Raw genomic sequence first — 22,949 nt, forward strand, 5'->3', positions numbered from 1 at the left:
TTTATGTTTTTTGGAGTTTGTGGTTCAAGTCTTGGGATCCATATAAAGAACGAAACAGCACAATGTTAGAGAGAAAAGTTTATTTACATGAAAATGAAAATCAGCACTACAGGCCTTCTAAAAACTATACATGTTATAAAATGTGATGTTTTTTTTGTTTGTTTTATAGTCAACATTCAGAAGTTAAGAACCAGAATTTTGTAACTGTTTGTGGTGGACGATCAGCTTTCGTACATAAATAACTGCTGAGGCCGTTTTGTAAAAGGTGCACAGCACTCCTTCACCGAGTTTAGTTTTTTTGTACATATGATATGAAACACCTTTGACTAACTAATAACAGCCAATCAAAGAAGATGAGATGATCAAATGAACCAATCAGAGGAGGAGATGGCCTAAACCAGTCAGGTCCAATTTTTTTTATAACATTACATCAGAATTAATAATAATAATAATAAAAAAACTGCAAAAAGCTCATGTTGTGCATTTTTTAATAAAGAGCCGTCCCACCTCCTCAATAACTGTTAATAAGCTTCAGAATTCCTTCAAAGGCAGCCGCAACAGGTATGCAGGGTCTCCACGTCTGTAGCATTAAGGCTAGTCGCTAAAACAGTGTTACAGTCCGAACCTGCTGAGCTGCGTGTGGCAGCAAAAATACAGACGAGGCAAATATGAGGTGTGAAGGAGTCATGTGACTTGGTTTGACCGATCTCTCAGTTGAGATCATCTCCTCGTGCACCTCGGGACTATTTTCTACAGCAGTGGCAGTCACTTTGTATCACTGTGCCGGTGTGAAGCGCCTCCATCAACAAACCTGCCGAGGACGACAGGCGGTGAGCTCTGTGAAAGCATCCTTCAATAACTCAATAGCGGAGGAGAGACGAACACTGAATGTGGAAGAAAATAATTTGAGAAACAGGCGAGAACGTGAAAGTCAAATCTGTGTGAAGCAGAAGTGTTTGTGGGGAAACGGGATTTCCATCAACGTTTTAAAACGAGCAGAAATAATCCAGAGCAACACGAGGAGATGACTCTGAAGGGAAGCTCGCTCTAACCCTAAAATCAGATCGCCCTGTCACATCATCGTCCGGTTATTTGTCTTAAAAACTGCAGCTTGTATTCCTTCTTTATCCCTGAATATCATTCCTACAAACAACAACAAGGAAAATGACCCGGCTGACGTAAATGCTTTCCACCTGTCACCACAGTGACTTCCTAACAGTCTCCACCTTCCTCACAGGGTTTGTTCCTAAACAACTAATAGTCTTGAGCTCAAGACTGAAGGCATTCTGAAGAAAAACCTGCAGTAAAAGTTCCTAAACGCTGCATTAAAGTCATGCATCAGATCACGAGCTAAGGGCTGATGACGTTCATCAAACGTCATCAGCCCTTCGACAGGAGGCTCCTCTTTTATCTGCAATACATTCTCCTTCATCATCACTTAAAAGTGATGCTTACTGATCTTATTTATTCAGATTTAGTGGTGAAACTAGTTTTCATCATTTCCTTTGTGCAAAAATCTAAATGGGAAAAACGTCGAGCAGCAAATAAAATTGGGAACTAATTGAATTTAAATGCAGACACTCTGCAGGCACTGCACTGTTTAGAAAAATACTTCAGGAAGGTTGGACTGAGCACTTCACACGAACTCTCCTTCAAATGGATCCTGATAGAAAACAGAGGTCAAAGGTCAAAGGCAGCACGGCTCCGTCTTCACCGTCTCCGTCGGTGCGTCCGTTCGTTTGTCCGTGTGTGTGCAGACGTCGTGTCCTCTAGAAGCCGGTGGACTGGACGCTGGGGATCGGATAGAACTTGGAGATGCGGGTCTGGGTGGAGGGATTAAGGCACTCCGACTCGCCGCTCATCTTGAAGAACACTTCCTGTTCCTGCAGCTTCCTGGCGAACTCCTCCTCCAGCGCCTGCAGAGCACACACATGGAAATGCTTCAGTTTCCTTCGTGTAATGAGCCTCAGGTAAACTGTGGGGTCACCTGACTGAGGTGATACGACGCACAGTCCACACCTTTAAATCTTTCCTAAACACATTGTTAGACGTTACGTGTAGGGCCGGGCGATATATCGAATCGATGTATCGCGAGTTTTTCCACGAACGATGGTTAAAATGACGTCATTGTAAATATTGAGAATAGGTTGCCATGCAAATATTAAGCTGTCTGCACAGAATTCACTGAGTTTTGTTTCTCCCGACCGGAAAATGCTCTACCCAGTGTTTATCCTTCCACACAGGGACAAACATGGCGACATCGGGAGTCGTTTGGATTTCAGATGTCGAACAAAATGCAATCATTTGAAACGCATGCCGTAAAACTGTTGCCACAAAAGGCAGCAGAGCCAAGTATTTATTCCAGAGGCTGAAAAGTCATGCACTGCAACATGAAGAGTGTTTTAAACTCAGCACGTGAACGTCACACCAAAGAAACCTTTGAGTAAACCAGCTGTGATACGAGCTGCAGCAGCTCATGATATATATCATGTATCAGGATATAGCCAAATAAAATACTGCGATATTAGATTTTCCTCGTATCGCCCGTGATGTCGCCACCCCAGAAGGTTCAAACGGTTCACCAGAAAACCTTTTGTTTCAGTTTTGTTTTGTTACCTTCTTCCTGGGTCGCAGTTTCTCCCTCCACTCCTTCAGCTCCAGGCTGTGCTCCTCGTCCAGCTCCTTCAGCTTCTGGGTCTCGTGTTCGATCAGCAGGTGGCACTTCTCGTTCTGAAGCAAAAACAGAGTTACGTTATTTTACTGCAGTCTTTTATCAAACGGGACTTTGGCGTGGTTACCGGAGCCGACCTGCAGCTGCTGCAGCTCGCGGATGTTGGCGTCACACTGGAGCTGCAGGTCTCTCATCTGGTTTTCGTGCTTCTGCTGTTGGTGCAGCCGCTCGTTCTTCTGCCTCTTCTCTTCCTGAGCTGCGAACTGGAGACGCGATTATTGACTAAAGGCTGGAATTCTTTGAGGGAACGTTTCACTCTCCGAGCTGAAGGCGGCGGCTCACCTGTTTGACCTTCTCCCTCTCCTGCTCGGGGCTGATGATGGCTCCGGTGATGCGGAGGCTCTTCTTGAACATGGCCATGCGGGTTTTGGCTTCGCTGCGCTGGATCTTGGGCAGTCGGGCTTTCTCCTGCGTCTGCTTGTTCTTCATCTCCTCGATCAGACGCTGGTTGTAGCGCTGCATCTGCTCCATCTCCTGTACGGTCGACGTGAAACACATTCATGAGGGTTTTCATTCAGATAGAATAAAACGTAGCAACAAGAAAGACGACAGAGTTTTGTGCATCTTTCAGTAAAGTTGGCTGGAAAAGTTTGAGAGGAAGCACAAAGAGAAGAGAGGAACAGGCTGGATAAAGTCACGACGGGTTCAGCAGGACGTCAGCAGTTGGCTCAAGAACAATCCTACACTCACTCCAGCGACTCAGCTTCTAACAGAGCTGAACAGGATGTTCAGAGGATTTGATGTGTTCAAAAGGCCAGAGTTTAGAAATCACTGGATTTAGTGGGAAGAGCCACTCGGTGTCTGTGAAGTTTTGTTGTGACCTTCAGCAGAATTTCAGAAGCTGGACATTTAGTCTCTAAGGGAGCGCAGTGTTAAACTGACTCGCTCTTCATCCTGTCCATCCCACGGACTACTCTCAAATCTCGTGGTGATAGAGCCTCACACGTTAATGCCATTTTCATATTGTTAAGCACTTTGTGCAGCATCGGCTGTTTGAAATGTGCTATATAAACAAATTGGACCTTGACCTTAGATGCAGCTCGTGCCGACTAAAAGAGAATCAACGGGATCCGAGTAGAAGTAAAACTCTCGGGGTTCGAGAACAAGCTGAAGGACCGGCTGTGGTTACAGTGGCACAGTGGTTAGCACGAGGGTCCTTCAATCCCACCATCAGACTGAGGTCTTTGTGTGTGGAGTTAGTGGGGTTAGGTTAACTGGTGACTCTAAATTGCCCATAAGTACAAATGTTTGTCTGTGTGCGTGAGCCCTGTGACAGACTGGTGACCCTGCCTCTCGCACTAAGACAGCTGGACAGGCTCCACCCCCCCGTGACCCTGACAAGATAAGCGGAAGAGAATGGATGGATGACTTTGGTTAGTAAATCTGTCGTGTGGGTTTGATGCAAACGTCCAGTGAAGGCGGAGGTTACCCCCACAAGACGAGCCTGACTAGCCCCAGGAAGCATCTGTCCTCCTTTATTCCTTTTTCCTAATAACGGTGTTAAATCATCAGTTTTTCTTACACAGAGCTCGAGTCAAACACTTTAGCTTCTCGACCTAAATGAAAAAACATCAAATAACTAAAAAGTGACTCAATCAGGAGAACCTGACAGATTTTCGTCCTTTTAAGGTGGACGATGTTTCTCCGTGCACGTCTGAGGTCACCTAACAAACTGAACCAGCAGCAGCATCCACGCCGTACCTTCTCGTGTCTCTTCAGCAGCTGATGCCTCTGCATGAAGTACTGGTCTTTGAGCTGCTGTTTGAGCAGCTGGTGTTTCTCCTGCAGATGGCGCTCTTCCAGCTCCCACATGGCGGCCTCCCGTGCTGTACGCAGACACAGATCAAAAGACAAAGCTGAAGCAGTGCACAGAGGAAGCGTTCACAGGCTGAACGTCTTCACTACATAAGCAGCTCCAGATCTGTCCTTCTTAGAGAAAAAGGCTCCAGACCTCAGCGTTAACTTTACTAATGACGGTTCACATTTGACCTCTGCTGCCAGCCGGAGCTCGTCCTGAGCTCCTGAAGCACAGCTGCAGCCTCCCGTGACCTGCATTTCTGAGAAGTGTTATTTGTGCCGCTCCTGGAATATTAATCATGGGATTAAGTCCCAGTCTGTGCCAACGGGCAGCCGTCCACCTCGCTCCGACTGGAAGGGGTGACGGTCAGAAACCTCAGTTTTTATGTTCTGAGGTGAAAACAGCTGCTAACATCAGTCTGAGTGCGGTTTACAGTGTCGGCACAGCAGGAACCATCTCAGGGGAGGAATGCTCTTTGTTATATAATACTAACATTCATCTTTCTTGAGTCGGGTTTATTTTATAAACAGTCATAAAAACTAGAAAAACACTGTTGGGGGGGTGCAGCTTATGGTCGCAGTGAGACCTTCAAGGCTCAGCCATACGAGTGATTTCTGCCGTTATCACGGAAATCCAAACCATCTGGGAACTCAAACCCAGACGTAATCTGCTTAGTTAAGTTTAAGTACTACGTTTAGTTGTGCTTATCATCATAAAACAGGAAGTATTTGTTGCGGGTGGGACGAATTTAACACTGTGCACATGACTCAGACAAGCAGACCGCGTTGGAAAAGACTAAAACTGTTTTTCCGTTTTAAAGTCCATCCTTAGATGGTGATCTGTCTCCGAACGTTTACCTCGGAGCAGCTGCTGCTTGTGGTTGAGGCAGTCTCTCTCGATGGTGGCGAGCTCGTGTTTGTGCTGCTGGATGATCTTCTTCAGGGCGCTGTCCAGGTCCTGCTGCTGCTTCTGCAGAAACTCCTGTTCCTGGATGAGCCAGATTAGAAATGATGTCAGCAAATCACAGAGCATGTGATCATCATCCAAACGCCCTGGACGACTTAAATAGGGAACTTCACATTCACACATGACAGTGAGTGTGTGTGTGTGTGTGTGTGTGTGTGTGTGTGTGTGTGTGTGTGTGTGGACGGGTATTAACATCTTCATTGGGACCAAAAATTGGTATTTTACTATACTTGTGGGGACAAACAGCCCTCGAGCCTCACAAGTTTGAAGGCCTTTTAGTGTCAGGGTTACAATGAGGTTATGGTTAGGTGTAGGGTCAGGGTCAGGGTCAGGGTCGGGCATTCATTTTTAATGGTTAGGGTCAGCGGCCAGGGAAAGCATTATGTCAATGAGATGTCCCCACAAGGATATAAATACACCGCACGTGTGTGTCTCTGTCACAGGCTAAGTGTGGTTTGAACCGATGAACTAGACACTTGCAGCTGTCCTTAGAGGACATTTCACCTGCCTGTCACATTAATCTGACCTACTTGGCCCGGTGAACAGAGAGGAGATGATCTTTGACTCCAGCACGGTGACACACAAACGTTTGAAAATGAGCTGCTCTTAAAGAAAACAGAGCAGACATATTTATGTCTTTATCCATACAGTGGACTGCATTTCATTTTGAGCAATGACACCAGAGTGATTTTATTTCATGTGTTTGTTCCAGTTTGCTCGCTCTAAACGAATAAAATAATTATGTGAAGTTTTAATTCTGATCGAGATGAAAGAAGGGCTTGTTAGTGCCGTTTCCTGTGTATGATACTTTTACATGCACATCACATAATCGGTTCCAGCTGTTTTTTCCCTGAAGTCTAGTTTTTCGTGTTTCCAGTTAGAGTTCGTTTCTCTGCTGTTTCACAACTTCGAGTAGCTCTTCTTCGTCCTGCTCTGAAAGACACAGAGCTGCGACGTCTGGCTGGTGCTGACGATTGTCTGCTTTGCTAACTGGAGTCACTAAACTGGACCTTTCCACTAGGGGTGGTTTTGATTATCGATTAAATCGATTCTAGCTTGGATAACGTGAAATCGATTCATTAAAATCCTGAATCGATTTACTGCAGAATATTTGTATAAATCCCAGACCAGGAAAATCTCCTTCATGTTTTTCTGTGTTTTATCCGCAGCTGCTTTGACACAAAGGCCTCGCTGTGATGCTCACACCTTTGACAAAGTTTCACAAGTGTCAGTTTTCTTTTTATAAATATAAAAATATGGAAATGTACTGATGCATGATCTGAATTATAATATTTCTGACTGTGTGAGGCAAAATTTCCCAGATTCAAATCGAATCGATTCTAGAAATCAGTGACGACACCCAGCCCTACTTTCCACCGTGCTGATGCCTCCTGGTTCATTTTTAACTGAATTACATTTTTTTAACACATTATTACTGTGTTACTTATCACTAATCATTAAGTGACTGCACGCCTGTTACGCTCAGGTTAGCTAAAAACATGGCCAGCGTCTTGCATGACATCAGTTCTGTATGTTGTCTGCAGGACGTGACTTGGTGCACCGCCCTGTGATGGAAGCGTTAGCACAGACTAAAGTCCAGTCCAGCCGCAGCTGAACTTTGGACTTTGAGTCACGTTCAGATGATTGGAGTCATTTTAGAAGATTTAAAACGTTCTTTAAATACAGGAATTTACAACAAGTATCTTTGCCTGATTTGCTTTTCCAAACAGTTTCAGTCGAGTTTTATTTAAATATTATAAGATGAAAGTCCAGAAATGATCTGAGGAGGCCTCAGTGACACAGAGCAATGTTCACATCCTGCACAACGTACACGAGGACATCTGAAAGGACTGAATCACACCGTGAGCCGCTCCCTGTGGATCGCAGCACTCTGAACCCGTGTCAGGTACAGCAGGCTCAGGATTTCAAAGACGAAAGTCAGATATCAACTTCCTGTTACTTTTTTTACTTTGAAGAACAAGTTCAAGTTCAAAACAGCTTTTAAGATTTCAAACTCCACAGACGGGGTTGGATAATATCGTCTTTAAGCTGTTTCACAACCCTTTGGAGAAACTCCAGCTGCGAGGAGCACATGGAAATAAAATTAGAAAAAGCTGCGGGTAGTTTAGGACTCGATGAGAAAGTAAATGAGAGGTGGCAGCGTAGACCGAGTTAACCCTCACCAAGATAAACGCAGGTTACGCAAGCTGTTATAAGACAGATCAGAGAAGTGGGTGTGTGTGCGGGTGGGGGATGGGGTAGGTTGCAAATGTCAAAACAAGCTACTATAAATAGAAAGCTATCCCGTCCTTCTGAGGGCTACGTGTGGAGGTGAAAGGCACGCAGACGCGTCTAACCTCTTTCTTGCGGTTCTTCAGCACGTTCTGGTACTTGGCGAGTTCCTTCTCCTGCTCGCCTTTGATGCGTTTGGCCTCGTCTCTGAGCCGGCTGGTGTGCTCCTGCTCCAGCCTCTCAATCGTCTGCTTCTGCTGCCGCTCCAGGTTCTCCACCTCCTGGTCGTACTGTCGCTTCTTACTCTGGAGGACAGACGGGAACCAGTCACCTCAGATGGAGAATCCAAACGTGAGCGTATATATTACTTACTAAACCTGCAATAGTATCTGCATCAGATAAAAAAACAAAAGACTATCAGGTGCAACACTTCCAGCAGTGAACTGAGCTTTTCCTGCAGCACCTTCACAGGAAGGGAAACAAGCTTTGCAGGTTCTGTGTTATTGCCCCATAAACAGGCCGGGTGGCCTTCACAGAGGAACACAGGTCTAACACAGGCCAATAGTGTGCGACAAATCGTGACTCATTTGAATATTTTCTATGCTGACTATAAAAAAAGCTAAATTTGACTTCACCACACAATGAGCTGGATTTTAAACATACAGGAGAAACGGTGATGAGATGCAAGGAGAGCTCTGCAAAAAGATCCAGATTCCTCTGCAGAGCGTGAGGAGTATCTGTTCTGCTCACACACCACATATTTCACCTTTTCATTCAAAACTCTGGACCTTAAAACATTAATCATCACTGAGCTGTTCGGCGCATAAAGCGAGCGTATGCAGGTTATCAGGCAAACCGACGTCCAAGCACGACTGCAGGTGTGAGGCTGTAAAATGTGAGCGTTCAAACAGTAAAGACAGTTTCTGAAACACTGATGCAGGAAATCCTTCCTCTTTATGGAGAACTCATCAGCGTGCTTGGTCAGATGAGGCCTAAACTTTAACGGCTTTTCTTATAGTTATATCACGTTTAAAGGCAAATTAGATTCAGTTATTTTATTTCTACAGCACCAAATCGCAACAGTCGCCTCAAAGTGCTTTATACTGTAAGGCAGCCCCTACAATAATACATGCAGAGAAAACCCAACAATCATATGACCCCTATGAGCAGCACTTTGGCGACAGTGGGAAGGAAAAACTCCCTTTTAACAGGAAGAAACCTGCAGCAGAACCAGGCTCAGGGAGGGGCGGGGCCATCTGCTGGTTGTGGTGAGAGAAGGAAGACGGGATAAAGACATGCTGTGGAAGAGAGACAGAGATGAATAACAATCGGCCTACGAGAGACTGACCGTGGTCTCCTGCTCGAAGCGTCGGTAGATCTGCTCCTTCTGCTGCTGCAGCTTGTTGCTGAGCTGCTGCTGGGCCCTCTGCTCCTCCTTCTGCAGGAGACGCAGCTCCCTCAGCTCCTGTCGCCTGAGGAGGAGGGAGGATGTTAATCACGTGTCATTTTTTAGCGTGACACAGTCGGGTTGTGCTCTAAGCTGCCTGTATGACTCATTTTCATAATATTTGCATTGAAGTGGCGCCTGCCGTTTATGCAAAAGCAGGGACTACCTGAGGAATCTCATCTCCTCGTTCTTGGTGTCATTGTCTGTGATGATCTTTGATGTCGTGACGCTAACTTCCACTCCATCCACAATGAATTTGCGAGTCTTCTTCAGCGTCTTCTTCTGCCGCTTGGTGTCCTGAAAGACCCCAGAGGCGAGTTTTTAGATGCCTCTGTGACATTTTGTCGTTGCGAGTGTGTGGACTGTGTGCGTTACCTGTATGGAAACAGATCCAGCCTCTTTTGCTTTGGACAGGAAGCTTGAGATGGACAGATTCAGGTCTACGCTGCTGTTATCTGCAGCTGAGCTGTTTCCAGAATCAGAATCTCTCTCTTTGTTGTCCTTCGCTCTGTCTGGCACCGTCTTCTCATCCTTCTCTGTGGGCTTCTCTCCATCCTCCTCCTTCAGGACAGCGTTATCTTGATCTGGTAGTGTCAGAGTCACTTTTAGATGCTTGTACCGATCTTCCTCCTCCTCTTCCTTCTCTGCTGGAGTGTTTGCTTGCTCTGTGATGGGCGTCTTTTCCTCCTGAGAAGCCTCAGTGACCTTTGAGCGCTCCTCATCCTCAGCTGTGTCCACCTCCTTCTCATCCTCCACAGCTAGTTCCAGCTGCTGTAGTTCCTTAGCAGGTGTCTCCGGCTCAGACTCTGGTGGGGAGATATCAGCCAGAGGAACTTCTGGGACTTCTTCCTCTACCGGCTTCTTTTCTGCCTCTTCATCCTTAACTGGAGTGTTTAATGCCTCCTCTGCAGGCTCTGCTGCAGTGGGAGTAGGAGCAGGAGCAGCAGGTTCCTCTACGAAGCTGGTGCTCACCACGTGGTTGGCCACAGGGAGATCAGCAGGTATGGGCAAAGGAAGAATTGGCTCTGCCTTCTCAGGGACTGATTCCAAGCTGGAGGGAGAGAGGGGGAGCTTCTCATCCTCAGAACTGCCGACGCTGACATCAGAAGGAGCGCGTTTATGACCCTAAAGAAGAGGAGGAGGAGGAAATGGAGACAAATTACTGTGTTGGAACTCACTGTGACCGTTCTCCTTATAAACTAAAATCCTGGCTGCATTAGACAACGTTGCAGATTCTCCTCCAGAGTCGGTGTGATTGTGCAGACAGACTAACACTAAAAAGAAGGATGCTCCCTGTGTTTCACTGCAACAGCAGGACATTAAAACTTGCATGCACCTCTTATCCTTTAAATGCATTTCCAAGTAAGGCACTTCATGCAAGCTGTAGATCAATCACTGGTTTATAACTGAAATAAGTTGCAGTTGCAGCTGTAAGTTAAGAAATGAAACAGCAGGAAGCTCTTTTCTGGCATTAAGCTTCACGTATTTGTCACACCTACAAACACACAGATTCACAGTAGTGCAGCACAGGTTCCATATCCACTCACCAGACGTGCCTCTGTCTCTTCCTCCTCCTCTTCTTCTTTGTGCTCTTCTATCTCCTCGGTGACCTCAGCCTTCGCCTCAGCGATCAGCTCCCTCAGTGGCCTACTGTCCGCCACACTGGACACGAATGAATGCTGCTCGTAAGAGAAAGAAAAACACCACAACAGGAAATAAAGACTATTTAAAAAAGAAGCACCCAGTGGGGGGAACATGTTGTGGTAAACTCTCCATTTTAACTGCCGACCGAGATGCAAACTCTTCACAGTACATCAAAACAACCTGAAATAACCATTTCAGCTTTTACTCTTCACCCTTCTTCTTTCTTGCGGTCCGAGCGCAAAAACCAACAAACAGATCAGCACGCTGTTCAGAGAGAAACGCTACAGCTCACCTTCTTCGGCTTAGAAACCTGCTGCACATATTCGATCGCCGGCCTGAGAATATGTAACTTCTTTGATATCAAAACCTTCATCGGCGGCAGACCGCTATTTTCTATTTTTAAGCCCATTGAGCTCTTCGTCCGCACAGAACAATCCGTTAGCCTCGGCGTGCTCCGGTGTGTACTGACGTGTCCTCTCTGTGAGTAAGTGGCTCAGACGTGGCCGAGCACCTTAAACCCTTTGGAAAAAGAAAAGCCCGCTCTGCTGACGTCAGCTCAAGCACACGGGGATGAGCCTCGCTGGGACAGTCAGTCCGACGCCGAGCAGGTAAACAGATGCCGGCCAGCTTACGCTCTAACGGCAGGTGGGCCGTGGGTAGGGGTTGGGGAGTGTCCAGGTGTGGGGCTTAAGGAAAAGAAAACAAGTGCTCAGGGGTTTAGCTGGAGAGATGTTTGAAACAAAGGTACCTGCAGAAGCTGCATCGCACTCCATCTGTTGTCGATGTTCTTGTCCAGGCAGCGCTTCAGGAAATCGCTAAATTCTGGAGACCTAAAGGTGGAAGTCATAAAATGATGCAGACTCCAGATTTACAGCAGAAGTTCACATTTACAGCCTGACGCAAAAATTATTTTGGTTTCTACAGTTGTGAATTTATTTATTTAAGTGTGTGTGTGTGTGTACTTTAAGAAATAATATGGTTATGGTTTTGTGGTAGCAGTAAAAAAAATCCAACAACATAAATAAAGAAGATGTGCAGGAAGTAAGAAGCAAAGTTGTGTTTTACCAGCGTGACGGCTGCATCAGCGTCGGAGGATCGGCCTTGGCTATTTTCAGCAGAACTCTCATGGGGTTCATCTCATGGTTTGGCGGCTCAACCTGTGCCATCTCGATCAGGGTGACCCCGAGGGACCAGATGTCAGCCTTGTAGTCGTACGGACGGTCCTTGGATGTCTCGCACATCACCACCTCTGGAGCCATCCTGGAGTTAGACACAAGAAGAAAAGAAATCTGAGCTCCCCTCTTTTTAGCGCTGATGCGTGTGTTTCAGTTTTTATAAGCAAAAGCTTTTTTGTTTTACATTTGACTCACCAGTACGGCGTTCCAATGAAAGAGTCTCTTCTCTGGAGTGTTTTGGTGTTCTTGGCAGACACACCGAAGTCCGCTGGAAGTCATGTGATTCAAGCAAAACCAGAAATTAGCCAGAGGAATGTCACTGTCATCACTTATTTTCCAAATGCAGCCTCAAAAGCCAAATGTTCAAAACGGAAAACGGGTCCTGAGAGGTTCAATCACAGATTTCTGGGCATGAACACGACATAAAACCTCATCCTGCAGCTACACGTGCATGAAGGCATCATTCTTTGTATCATGAGTGAGTCACGCTCATCCGCGTCCCAGCAGGCAGATGCACAGGCACCTCTGTGTGTGTTATGTCACTGGACAAAATGCTTGCTGTGTGTCATTTCCCCAGTGACTCATCCCCGTGTAAGTAAGCGTCAGCGCTGCATCTGCTGAGGATGTCGGCCCAGACGCTGAGCAGCTCCAGCGAACAGCCTCTGCTGTTACAAAGGCTTTCCAATTTTTGGTCCCCACAAAGATATGAATACACGCTTAAAAAAACACACACACACACACACACACACACACACACACACACACACACACACACACACACACACACACACACACACACACACACACACACACACACACACCTGTGAAACTGTTATATAACATGTTGAAGAGTCTGAGCTTGGACAGGAGTGTGAAAGAACTGAACCAGGCACAGTCTTTATCGCAGACTAACAACTTTTGCACACACTCTTCTGTTAGTGTGTATGTGGTGTGTTGTGAGTGGTGTGTATGGGTGTTTACTAGCTGACCTTTGCTGTGCAGCCAAACTACAGCTGACAGTTAAAATGAGAAGTCAATGAGGCTTAAAACAGTCCCTGACAAGTTAATCTGACTCGGCATGAGAACAAATCAAAGCGTTTGAAGAATATTCCCACAGCATGGTGAGTAACCATCAGCCTGTCATTGCATTGATCATATTACTGATGTCAGCGTAACGCTGATGGGAACGGCCCAAATACACCTTCCTGACGTGGGAGTCGACCAACATCATTACTCCCTCCATCATCATCATCGACAATACAAGAAGATACTAAAAGCCAGAAGATATTCAACGAAACATCTGGATGGAGCTGTGCCTCTCTCTGAATCATAAAGATAAAACCACATTAGCAATGAAGCTCAAAGCACCAGCAGGATCGAAGGAGTTTAAACAAATCTCCCTTTAGTTGTGACCATCTCTCCTCCCTCCAGAGACACAAGGTCATCATGTCGTTACCAGCAGAAAAAAAATCAGGTCAAATTTCTAGCAAATATTTGTGTTTCTGGAAAAACTGTTAGAACAAGCTGCACAGAGTCATGAGACAAGTCACGTGATCATCCAAGATTCTTGTATTAGAAAGATTAAAAAGAGGAAAAATCTAGATGATGCCATAAAAAACAACAGTTTTCATGCTGGTTCATCTATGTCAGACTGAACTGATGATTTCTCATGAGAAACAAGCACAAATTCTTTTCTTGGGTTTCTCCCTCTCCATTTTAAACATCCGTGAACTGAGGGTCTGAGTCAGAGTCTCGATCCTGGACTGTTGTTGTTAACAGCTGGGTGTCACTTGGCCCTTACCCAGCTTGACGTCACCGTCCAGCGTGAGGAGGATGTTGCCGGCTTTCAGGTCTCTGTGGATGATTTTGTTTTCGTGGAGGTAGACGAGCGCCTGCAGAGTCTGCCTACACACCACCCTGATCTGAGGCTCTGTCAGGGGTCTCTCCAGCTCTGCGGGGAAAGGGTGAGGGAGTCACATGAAAGCACACTTACAATTCCTCACATACTAATGCAACCTAATCATAGGTGGTAATGAGGGCTAAAGTTGCATTTAGTGTCTTGGAGAAGAACGCTGTAACATGTGGGTGGCCTGCTGAGAAATGTCTCAAGTTTAAAACTGGCTCTTTTCCCTTAGCTGGTTAGCGCTGCCATGAGAGTAGCTTTCTTTAATGTTATAACCCGTGTGCAACGTGGGAATGCTGACTCACCGAGCATAACAGCATCCACGGCCCCTCCTGCACAGAACTCGATGAGTATCTGCCAACACGAGGAAAGAGAAGTGTGAACACATGCATTTGTTTATGTAAAGCACACGGTGTACCAGTATGTGCAGAGAGGACAGTGCTGCAGAACATCTCCAACAGAGTGCAGGTCATTGACGAGGCGGCAGGCTCCGGTCGAACCCGGTCACCTCTGAAATCTGCTGTGAGGCTCTGGAAGCTTCTCATCAGGGGTCCACATAATAAACATTGAGCCGATGGCCCAGGGCCAGCAAAAAGTATGGAGGGCAGTTTGACTGGATTTCCACAACTCACAGCTACGTTCGCCTGTGAAGCTGAGGTGGAGCTGTAGTCAGGGTGAAGGACTCGGTCACTGTAACGAAGCCTGTCTGGGAACACTGTGACTGGTTGGAGAAGGTTTGCTGGCTGTTGCAAAGAGGCTGCTACACTAAAAACCTCCCTGTGACTGCACTGGTTACCAGCAGGTGTCTGGAGTTTGCATGGAACACATTGATAATCGCAAACTAACGATAAGCTGCAATGAAACTTGAAAAAGTGTGAGCAGAGAATGTTCACCTCTAAAGTAAAAGGTGAACAATCCCAAGAGGAGTCTGCATTTCTGCTTTATGTCACACTCCTCACAGTTTCCTCCTCCGTTGTGAGGAGTTTGAAGTGAAGTGAAGAGGCAACGATCACCTCTGTGTGATCAACTTCATGCCAACAGCTCCCAGCAGTGCTGAAACAGGTCCAGCCTGGTTCTGGTTCAGACTTCCACGCCCTCGCCGCTCTCCCGGGTTAAACGGGGCGGTGGTCACACTTAATCATCTCTGAGCTTCACACAGGATGAAGATGAGATTTCCTTCTGCGTCCTCACTGATTCACTTTGACGTTCAGATAGTTTATTGGTTAAGGTGGATTGCACACTAACAGTTATAACATTATTAAATCCCAGGACGCGGCTTCTTTTTTTAAATATGAAGACGTCACAAGAATTTTATTTTTACATATAAAACTGAAAGTTTTACATTTACTGTAAATGACTTTGAGGAACACCTTCATGGCCCAACAGACGCTGGCTCAGAGAAATATTACTGGAACATCCACTGTACACATTAAAAACACTCAGCAGAGCTCCTACTCTTCCTCCTCATCATCATCATCATGTACCCTGATGAAACCACTGTGAGAATGAACGCCGCCTCCTGCATGAATGAAACACTCTGAGCTCTTAAAGGCATTTAGGAGCTTTGAGTATGGCTGCTGATGTAAGAGGATTGGCCCAGTTGGGGCCACATTGTGGAAAGGCTTCACACAGCTGCTACCTAGCCTGCTTAATCGCTATCTTTCCAGACCTTATTCTGCTAACAGGATTATCTCTGGGCACAGAGGCTCAGGTAGCAATGAGGATGATGTGCAGGAGGTAAGACAAAGCATCTGGAGCGTCTTTTGTGAGCTTAGCTCAGCCATGTGGTGTGACGTTCACTCACACACCTGCGGAGATTTGGGGAACATTTGGCTGAACGCCACACCCACAGAAGAGGAAGTAATGCTGCACTTCTGCAATTTTGGAAACCATTGAGAAACGACTTGTGGTTGATCCGTTGGTTATGGCCCAAACTTTTCACACAGGGTCAGCTCGAGGTTAAAAATGGAAAATCTTTCAGGAAGTACAGAGGAAGGGGGAAAAAAGACGGGTTGTAACGTAAAGTTTGAATAGCCCTCCAAGACAGCTGAGCTTTTCAAGACTGCTCCACTTCCCAAAACAAAGCCCTCACAGGACACACAATGCCTCCAGTATCAGAGCGGTCTTGTGCGCGCACACACACGGTTCTCGTGTTTCTCTGTAGGCGTGTTGTTGTTTTAGTGGCTCCGCTATCACACAATGGTCCTCACAGTCGCGGCGGCGCGGAGAGGAATCGTGGGCCAGGGCTGTGGCTTCCTCTCCTATTTGTTTATTTGACACATACATGAATGCATGGAGAACTGCGCACCCGCATACTTTCTAATCCATTCATGTGGCACAGAGAGGAAGGATGTGATCTCACCTGCAAGTTCAAGGCCGGGAAGCGGCACAGAAATCAAAGCAGAGCCTCGGAAGTGTTCAGTTTAGACAGCGCAGTGAAAGAGAAACAAAGGTCAGCAGGTGGCATCGATTCACGAGGCAGTTATCAAGAACGTCACCTGCCAGCTCCTCCTGGGTTAATGTGGGATGATTCATGCACCTCCTCTGTGCATGAATGTGGCACCTGTTCAGCACCTGACAGACATCAGCCTCCATCAGGCGGCACTTCTTGTTCACAGGACAAAAGGAAGAAAAGGGCAGAACGCTCACATGTACAGGTGAGCGCGAACGCTCATGAAGGCCCAATCTTCCTTTGAAATGTTAGTGCAGACTCACATTTCCTGATTTAAATCAGACGTGCTTGAGCTGTTTCAGTATGAACTTATACATTTCAGGCTTGGTGCAAGTGGCAGGCTACCTTTTCCCATACGTCTGTTTGATTTGTGCAAAAAACGTTTGTTAGAGTATGGCTATATAAGCTCCAGCAGCTCAGGGGACGTGTCTGAATATTTTATTTGGATTTGAAAAGCTCCCAAATGACTGAGGTGAGCCTGCAGCCACAATAGCTGCAGCATGGCTGAACCAATACTGAGGAAAGGTGCTTGTAGTACAGCTACCATCTGTTAATGGAAACACACAATCATAATAACTGACAAGTGACTGAGTTCATCATCAGCAGGCTGCAGTGTTTCAGTGGCTCTGGTGAAGTTGTTGCCTTATGTGCTATAAATAAAGAGCGTTGTTTAGTGTAACCCAATTTGCATTGGTTATTGCGCTCGTGCACACACGCAGCTTAACTTAAACTTCGGTGCTGACTTTGTGCAGTTCCTGTGATGCAGTCTAGGTAAGAGCTTCCAGCGTTTATACTTGTGGTGCGCCTGCTTTGCTCTGCAATTTGAAAGCCACTGGAATGCTAGTTTAGTTAGCAGTGAGGGTTTCTCTTCATCCTTTTCCTGAATGTTCTCTGCTCGTCTGAGGCTGTCTGATAACTTGGCTGTTCATTTGTCATTACTAGTGTATCTTTGTAGCCAATGCCATCGTTGTTCCCTTATTAATGCTGAGGATTTCTTGTTCAGTCTTTGTCTCTGCCAGAGAGTCTAAGAAGCTGGGAAAGAAAGCGACAGGACTTCTTTCAAGAAATGTAAAGAAGTCCAGTTTACTACCAGGACCTGGATGACTGAGAACCTACGCAGACCTGTTAGAGAAGCACACCCATCAGCTACAGCTGATTATTAACGTTTGCCTGACTTTAATCACTTCAGATAGCCAACAGTGAGTCTAGGCTTCCTTCAAAGTAACGATTTGAGCATCAATCCAGCCGTCACCAATGACGTAGGAAATCTTAAAACAACTAGAGACAATATCGGCTCTGATAATCAGATGATTCCCAGTGTCATACTAATGCACATTTTCCCCCTCCAGTACTCTGCATCAGTCATGTGACTGAAAGCTATGAGTCCCCCTCACAAGTAGCACATTTATCCAGGAACATGGCCTCAGTCCTCAGGCTACAGTCACGTGTGCTGCCAGCACGTCTGAAAAGCTCATCAGTGTTTACAGCGATGCATAAATCAGCTTCTATGATGTGAAAATACCTAAATGGGTTTTTTTCACTTGAATTATAAATGTCATCAAAACACACTCATCTGTGTTACATAAATAGCTGGGGAGAAAACAAAGGCATTAAATATGAGCTCATATCATAAGCGGATGGATTATAAACCAGTATGATGATTAACAGCACTTTAGGCTCTTAGTTTCGGCAGCTCGTGTGAACTTTGGCCACACATTTTGATAAGAAAACTACAGCAGCGAATACTGGAAGAGCCTCGCACCGACAGCACGCAGCAGTGTGTCCCAAAAGCTGCACTGACATCTAGCCGTCTCTAATTTGTGATTCTGCAAGCTTTGTATTGGACCCATAATCCCCCTCATCAGGCAGTCACACAGTGATCACACAGCACATCCTTCTACTCACCCACAGTTTGCTCTCGTAATAGAAAGCATCGAGCAGTTTGACAATGTTTTGGTGCTCGCAGGAGGCGAGGATGTCAATCTCCACCATGTAGTCCTCCAGCTCCTCCTCGGTCTTTGTGTCAATAACTTTGGCTGCAGCGAGGACGCCCGTCTGCTTGTTCTGAGCCTGTAAGATTAAAATATTTTTGGAAATTATGAGAACAAGTAACTTTCCACTCCTCTAGACACTTGTCCTAAAGACTCAGGAGGCCAGAGGTGGTTTATATTAGATCTGAAGTGCTGTTGACCCCAGACCTCAGAAATACCTCAAACTGAGATCAATGGCTCAACAACCAACAAACAAACACTGGGCTGTGCTGCAGGTCTGAAAGTGTCAGCAGAAGATGTGACACGTCTCGCCAAAGTGGAAAATTCTCCTGTTTGTTTTGGCTTCTCTGCAGACAGGAAGCTCTCGATGAAGTCGCTGTTGCGATATGGGATTCAGCCACTTCCTGGTGACCTGAGTGCCAAACACTGATGCACCCCCTACAATATACTAATACTAATCCATTCTTCAGAATGGAGAACTCGTATCGCTCTATGAATCAGAGTGTGGGTACTGCCCTGGTGATGTAATGCATAACCGCGATGGCCCAAAGCCCAGACGTATAAACATAAAACTGCAGTTTACTATTTGTGGATCTCCTGCAGCTCGACTCTGAAGTGCAGCACAAACATGCAACAGTTCTTTGGTTTGTCTTTCAACAGAAAACAAATGTAACTAATCTGATCATTTAGGACTTTAATCCATCAAAAAAGACACAGCTTTAGTCATATCTCAGGACCCTACAGTATTAGAGACCACGGTGATGTGTCTGACAGAAAAAGACCTCCAACAGAACCTGGATTATGGAGGGGTGGCGACTTTATACCCTTTAAAGGTGTATAATATTAAATGTGCAATACATGTGAGAACAGACTGATGGAAAAAAGGTGGGGGATTACTTGGCATGGTCAAATTTCCATTATCCCTGCAAACTCCTGTAAAAGGAAGTTTGGAAGTTTACAGTTAAAATATCACAACAGCATATAGAAATATATAGATGAGGACAAAATAAGTGATGAAAGGCTTGCGGGTGAAATGCTGGGAAACTAGCAACCCTGAGGCTGAATGTGGAGGAAGATTAGGCTTAACGTAAGTATGATACACTGGCCTGAAGTCTTGGGTAAATCCAACTATTTAAAAGTCTCCAAATATAGCATCCGGCAACAAAGGGGGCAAACAGAACATGCAGACTTCCTGGCGTTGGACTCCTGTGTGATAATATTTACTGTCTGTCATGGTAATGAGGCTCCAGCTAGGATCAAATCAAACCACGGACCTAAACATCCAAACCGAAACCTGTCAGCACAACAGCATCAAAGCAGCACTCTACCTGACACCATCTCTGGCTGTTACAGAGCAGGTGTAGGGGGTGGAAATGACTGAGGTGGCCCTGCTGCTGGCAGGGTGCCCCCAGAACCAAAAGTTCATGCGAGTGGGAAAAACACGAGACACTCCAAAGGAAACACTATCATTAAACCCGAGCAAGAGACGTGTGGCACAGAGCAACGAATGGGTGGTGGAGCACAAAATGCCTACCTTGAAGACTTTTCCAAAGGCTCCATCTCCCAGCTCACCGATGATCTCCCAGATCTCCTCCGGGTTTTCATCCCTGCGGACGTGCTCGTACTGTTTCTTCTTCTTCTCCGCTCCCAATTTGAATATTTTACGAAAATTAAAAAACGACATCGTGGTTTATTCTGCTGGAAAGTTCCTGAAGGAATTCAACTTTAACAGAAGTATGGATTCAGCGTCGGTCTTTGGCTGACCATGTGTGTCATTAGTTATAACGACTATGAAGGCTTTTCTCAGACCTAGCTTAGCCTTTGACACTGTTCTGGACGGTCCACTGAACGCGCTTTCTCACATCACGGGTCATTGTTAACGCCTGAAAACACCAACGGATCACTTAGACGTCTTCTAGTATTTAAAATTCGTCCAAAAAATATTTTCTGTTGCTGTAAAGTAATAAAAGTGTTACTGGAGGCTCGTCGTTGTTCCAACTCCTGGCGACCCACTGGCCCGACAGCCCTGCGGAGCTCTTTCTTCTGCCAAAAGACAAAAAAACACGGGATAAGAGTCCTTCAAAATGACCGAGTCGCTTTCCACGGAGTAATTCATTAGTTTGCTTCAGGGTATAAAAAACACGTACGGTTGGTCCGTGTATTATTATTCGCTAAAACGGTTAAAAACAGTCATCTTTCCCTGGTGTGGGACGGCTTTAGTATTCTAGCGGATTTAGTGTCGGTGCGCGTCCACGAGTGCGCGTGCCGGTGGTCTTTTCTTTCCCAGCTCCTCGTGCCTGAAGGTTGGCGCGCGGATTCCGGTCTCCTGCTGCCCCCGTCTGTCCCAGAGACCGATCACAGCTGACGGTTAAACGGTTCCCGTGCTGCATTCCCACCAGGAAAACAGCCGACACACCCAGCTTTACTCAGTCGTTGTGGTGTTATTGCGTTCAACGGTCTCTGTCATTTCTATAAACGGAACGGTCGGGGTTCTTTGTGTTCGTGGAACTACATTTCCCATCAGCCACTGCAAACGTAGACGCGCCGAATTGGCGAGACAAAATATGCCTTGAAATATTTAGTTTCACACACAGAAATGCTGCTAACGTACCTTTTTAATACTTTGTACAAACACGAAAGCCTTCTAGCACTTAAGAAAAGTGAAAAAGTTGATTAAAGGTCACGTGACCGAAAAACCGCTATTTCCAGGATTCTAGTCGCGAAATAATCGAAAATGAATTATTTTTTTTTAAACTTTATTTATCACATTATAGACATACAGTGAAGTAAAACAGGGATCACATAAAAGATAACATTGTGGTAGTACAATGAGGAACAGAAAGAGTGACAAGGACAGTAAGACAAAAGTGAGTACAAAAAATTAAATAAATTAAGGGGAACATAAATAAACAAAAGTTTGCAAGAGCCAAAATCAAGTTAGCAGTTTCAATCGGTTACAGATGTTAACAGTCTTGAGAGCCTTCGTGTTTTTTGATGAGGAGATTGTCCTTATATATTGTGCAAGTTCCATTTTTAATACAAGAAGTTCAGGCTTTCTGCCGAGGACTTTGCTTTTGTGTATATGAAATTTTGCCAAAAATAAAACCAAATTTATAAAAAAGAAAGCATCATTGTCCTTGTCTTTAAAATTATAATAGCCAAAGATAACATCCTTATAGTACAGTTGGAGATTAGGAAGAACAAAGTCAGTAATAAACTTGTGGAAATCCTTCCAGAATTTACACGTAAATTTACACGACCAAAACAGATGAGAAACTGTTTCAGGTTGCTCTTGACAGAAGGTACAATTTACATTTATTTCAGCCATAAATTTGGACAAATATTGTTTGGTAGGGTAAAACCTATGAATCAACTTAAAGGAAATCTCTTTAATTTTGTTTGTCAAGAAAAACCTTTGTGGTAAAGTCCAAACTTTTTTCCATTCAATATCTGTTACAAAATTGGCCCAATAAAATATGGCTGATGGAACAGAGACCATTGCATCCTGAAAGAGAGATCTTATTTTGGTATTTATAGACTTATGAGAGGAAAAGCAAACATTGCCAAGAGAAGAATGTAACACATCCGGGGGATAATCGAAAATGAATAACACTCTACGGATTGGATGAATTTCGTAGGGTTAGCACTTTTTTCTGTTAGCGTTGTTTTATATGAGGAGTTTGGACATTTTATTTTGTTTTTAGATTGTGTTTATATATTCTCGTACAGTTTAAAAAAGAAATGAAAATAATATTTATATTAGGGACTTTTCAGCACCTTGTTCCACTTTACGGCACTCGCCATTTTGCTTTCAGGCATGAAGCGAACAGCCGCGGAAAATCAGTAACAGCGTACGCCTGAAACAGTCGAGTTCACCCACCACCACCAGATAACTGTTAACGGACACATGATCGTGTCTGTTGTGGTTGAACTTCACTGATAACGCCTGATTGTTTTTTTTTAATTTGGCTGCCATCAAGGTAGTGTGTCCTGTCGTAAATCCTGACTTTGTGGGCAAAAAATCTTCTTCTTTGTAAGAAAAGGGGAAACACGTGTTGTTTTACTGTATTTTGAATGCATTGGGAAATAAAATTTGTGAAACCTAGATTTTATCTTCTGGCTGAAACTGCACATTAACCCTTGTGTGGTGTTCGTATTTTTGTTACTCAGCCAGTGTTCATGGGTCTGGTGGACCCGCTAGAGTTTTGGCTTTCCAAATTAACACTATCAAACAATTTTATGTTAAATTACTCAACAGATGTTTACTTCATCCCAATTACAAGACATATGAACAGCAAACATGGTTAATTTTTTCCCTTTACCTTTGTTAGATCACATTTATGAATTAATGTGCTTCTCGTTTTTCTTTTATATAAAATGTTATAAATAAATCAGTTATAATCAAGTGGAGTGAGTGGAAAGACACAACACATTTACACGTGAAAAAATAATTAATTGTTTAATTTTTCTTTTGAAAAAAACTGAACACGGGTCTCACAGACCCGAACACCATACAAGGGTTAAGTTCGGTCCACTTTTATTCATCGTGAGCGCCCTCTGCTGCGCTTCCGGACGAACTACAGGTTCATCTACCGTGGAATTAACAGGAA

At 45.1% G+C, this 22,949-nt stretch overlaps 1 protein-coding gene across 1 annotated transcript; it reads right to left on the reverse strand.

The window, feature by feature from the left end:
* Nucleotides 1-65: 65 nt before the first annotated feature.
* Nucleotides 66-20,780, reverse strand: LOC308396154 (STE20-like serine/threonine-protein kinase). The gene is made up of 19 exons (XM_080881274.1): nt 20,487-20,780; nt 19,874-20,382; nt 18,254-18,418; nt 14,202-14,250; nt 13,795-13,944; nt 12,189-12,261; nt 11,884-12,078; nt 11,567-11,648; nt 10,722-10,853; nt 9,550-10,299; nt 9,341-9,471; nt 9,076-9,199; nt 7,853-8,032; nt 5,387-5,516; nt 4,433-4,557; nt 3,014-3,205; nt 2,809-2,934; nt 2,617-2,730; nt 66-1,916 (listed from the first exon to the last, which is right to left on the reverse strand). Exons 2-19 carry the CDS (start codon nt 20,021-20,023, stop codon nt 1,770-1,772), a joined length of 3,015 nt encoding a protein of 1,004 aa, XP_080737400.1. The 5' UTR covers nt 20,024-20,382; nt 20,487-20,780; the 3' UTR covers nt 66-1,769.
* Between the last annotated feature and the right edge of the window lie 2,169 nt (nt 20,781-22,949).

Source organism: Rhamphochromis sp. 'chilingali', assembly GCF_963969265.1.
Source record: "Rhamphochromis sp. 'chilingali' genome assembly, chromosome: 4".
Classification (NCBI taxonomy): domain Eukaryota; kingdom Metazoa; phylum Chordata; class Actinopteri; order Cichliformes; family Cichlidae; genus Rhamphochromis; species Rhamphochromis sp. 'chilingali'.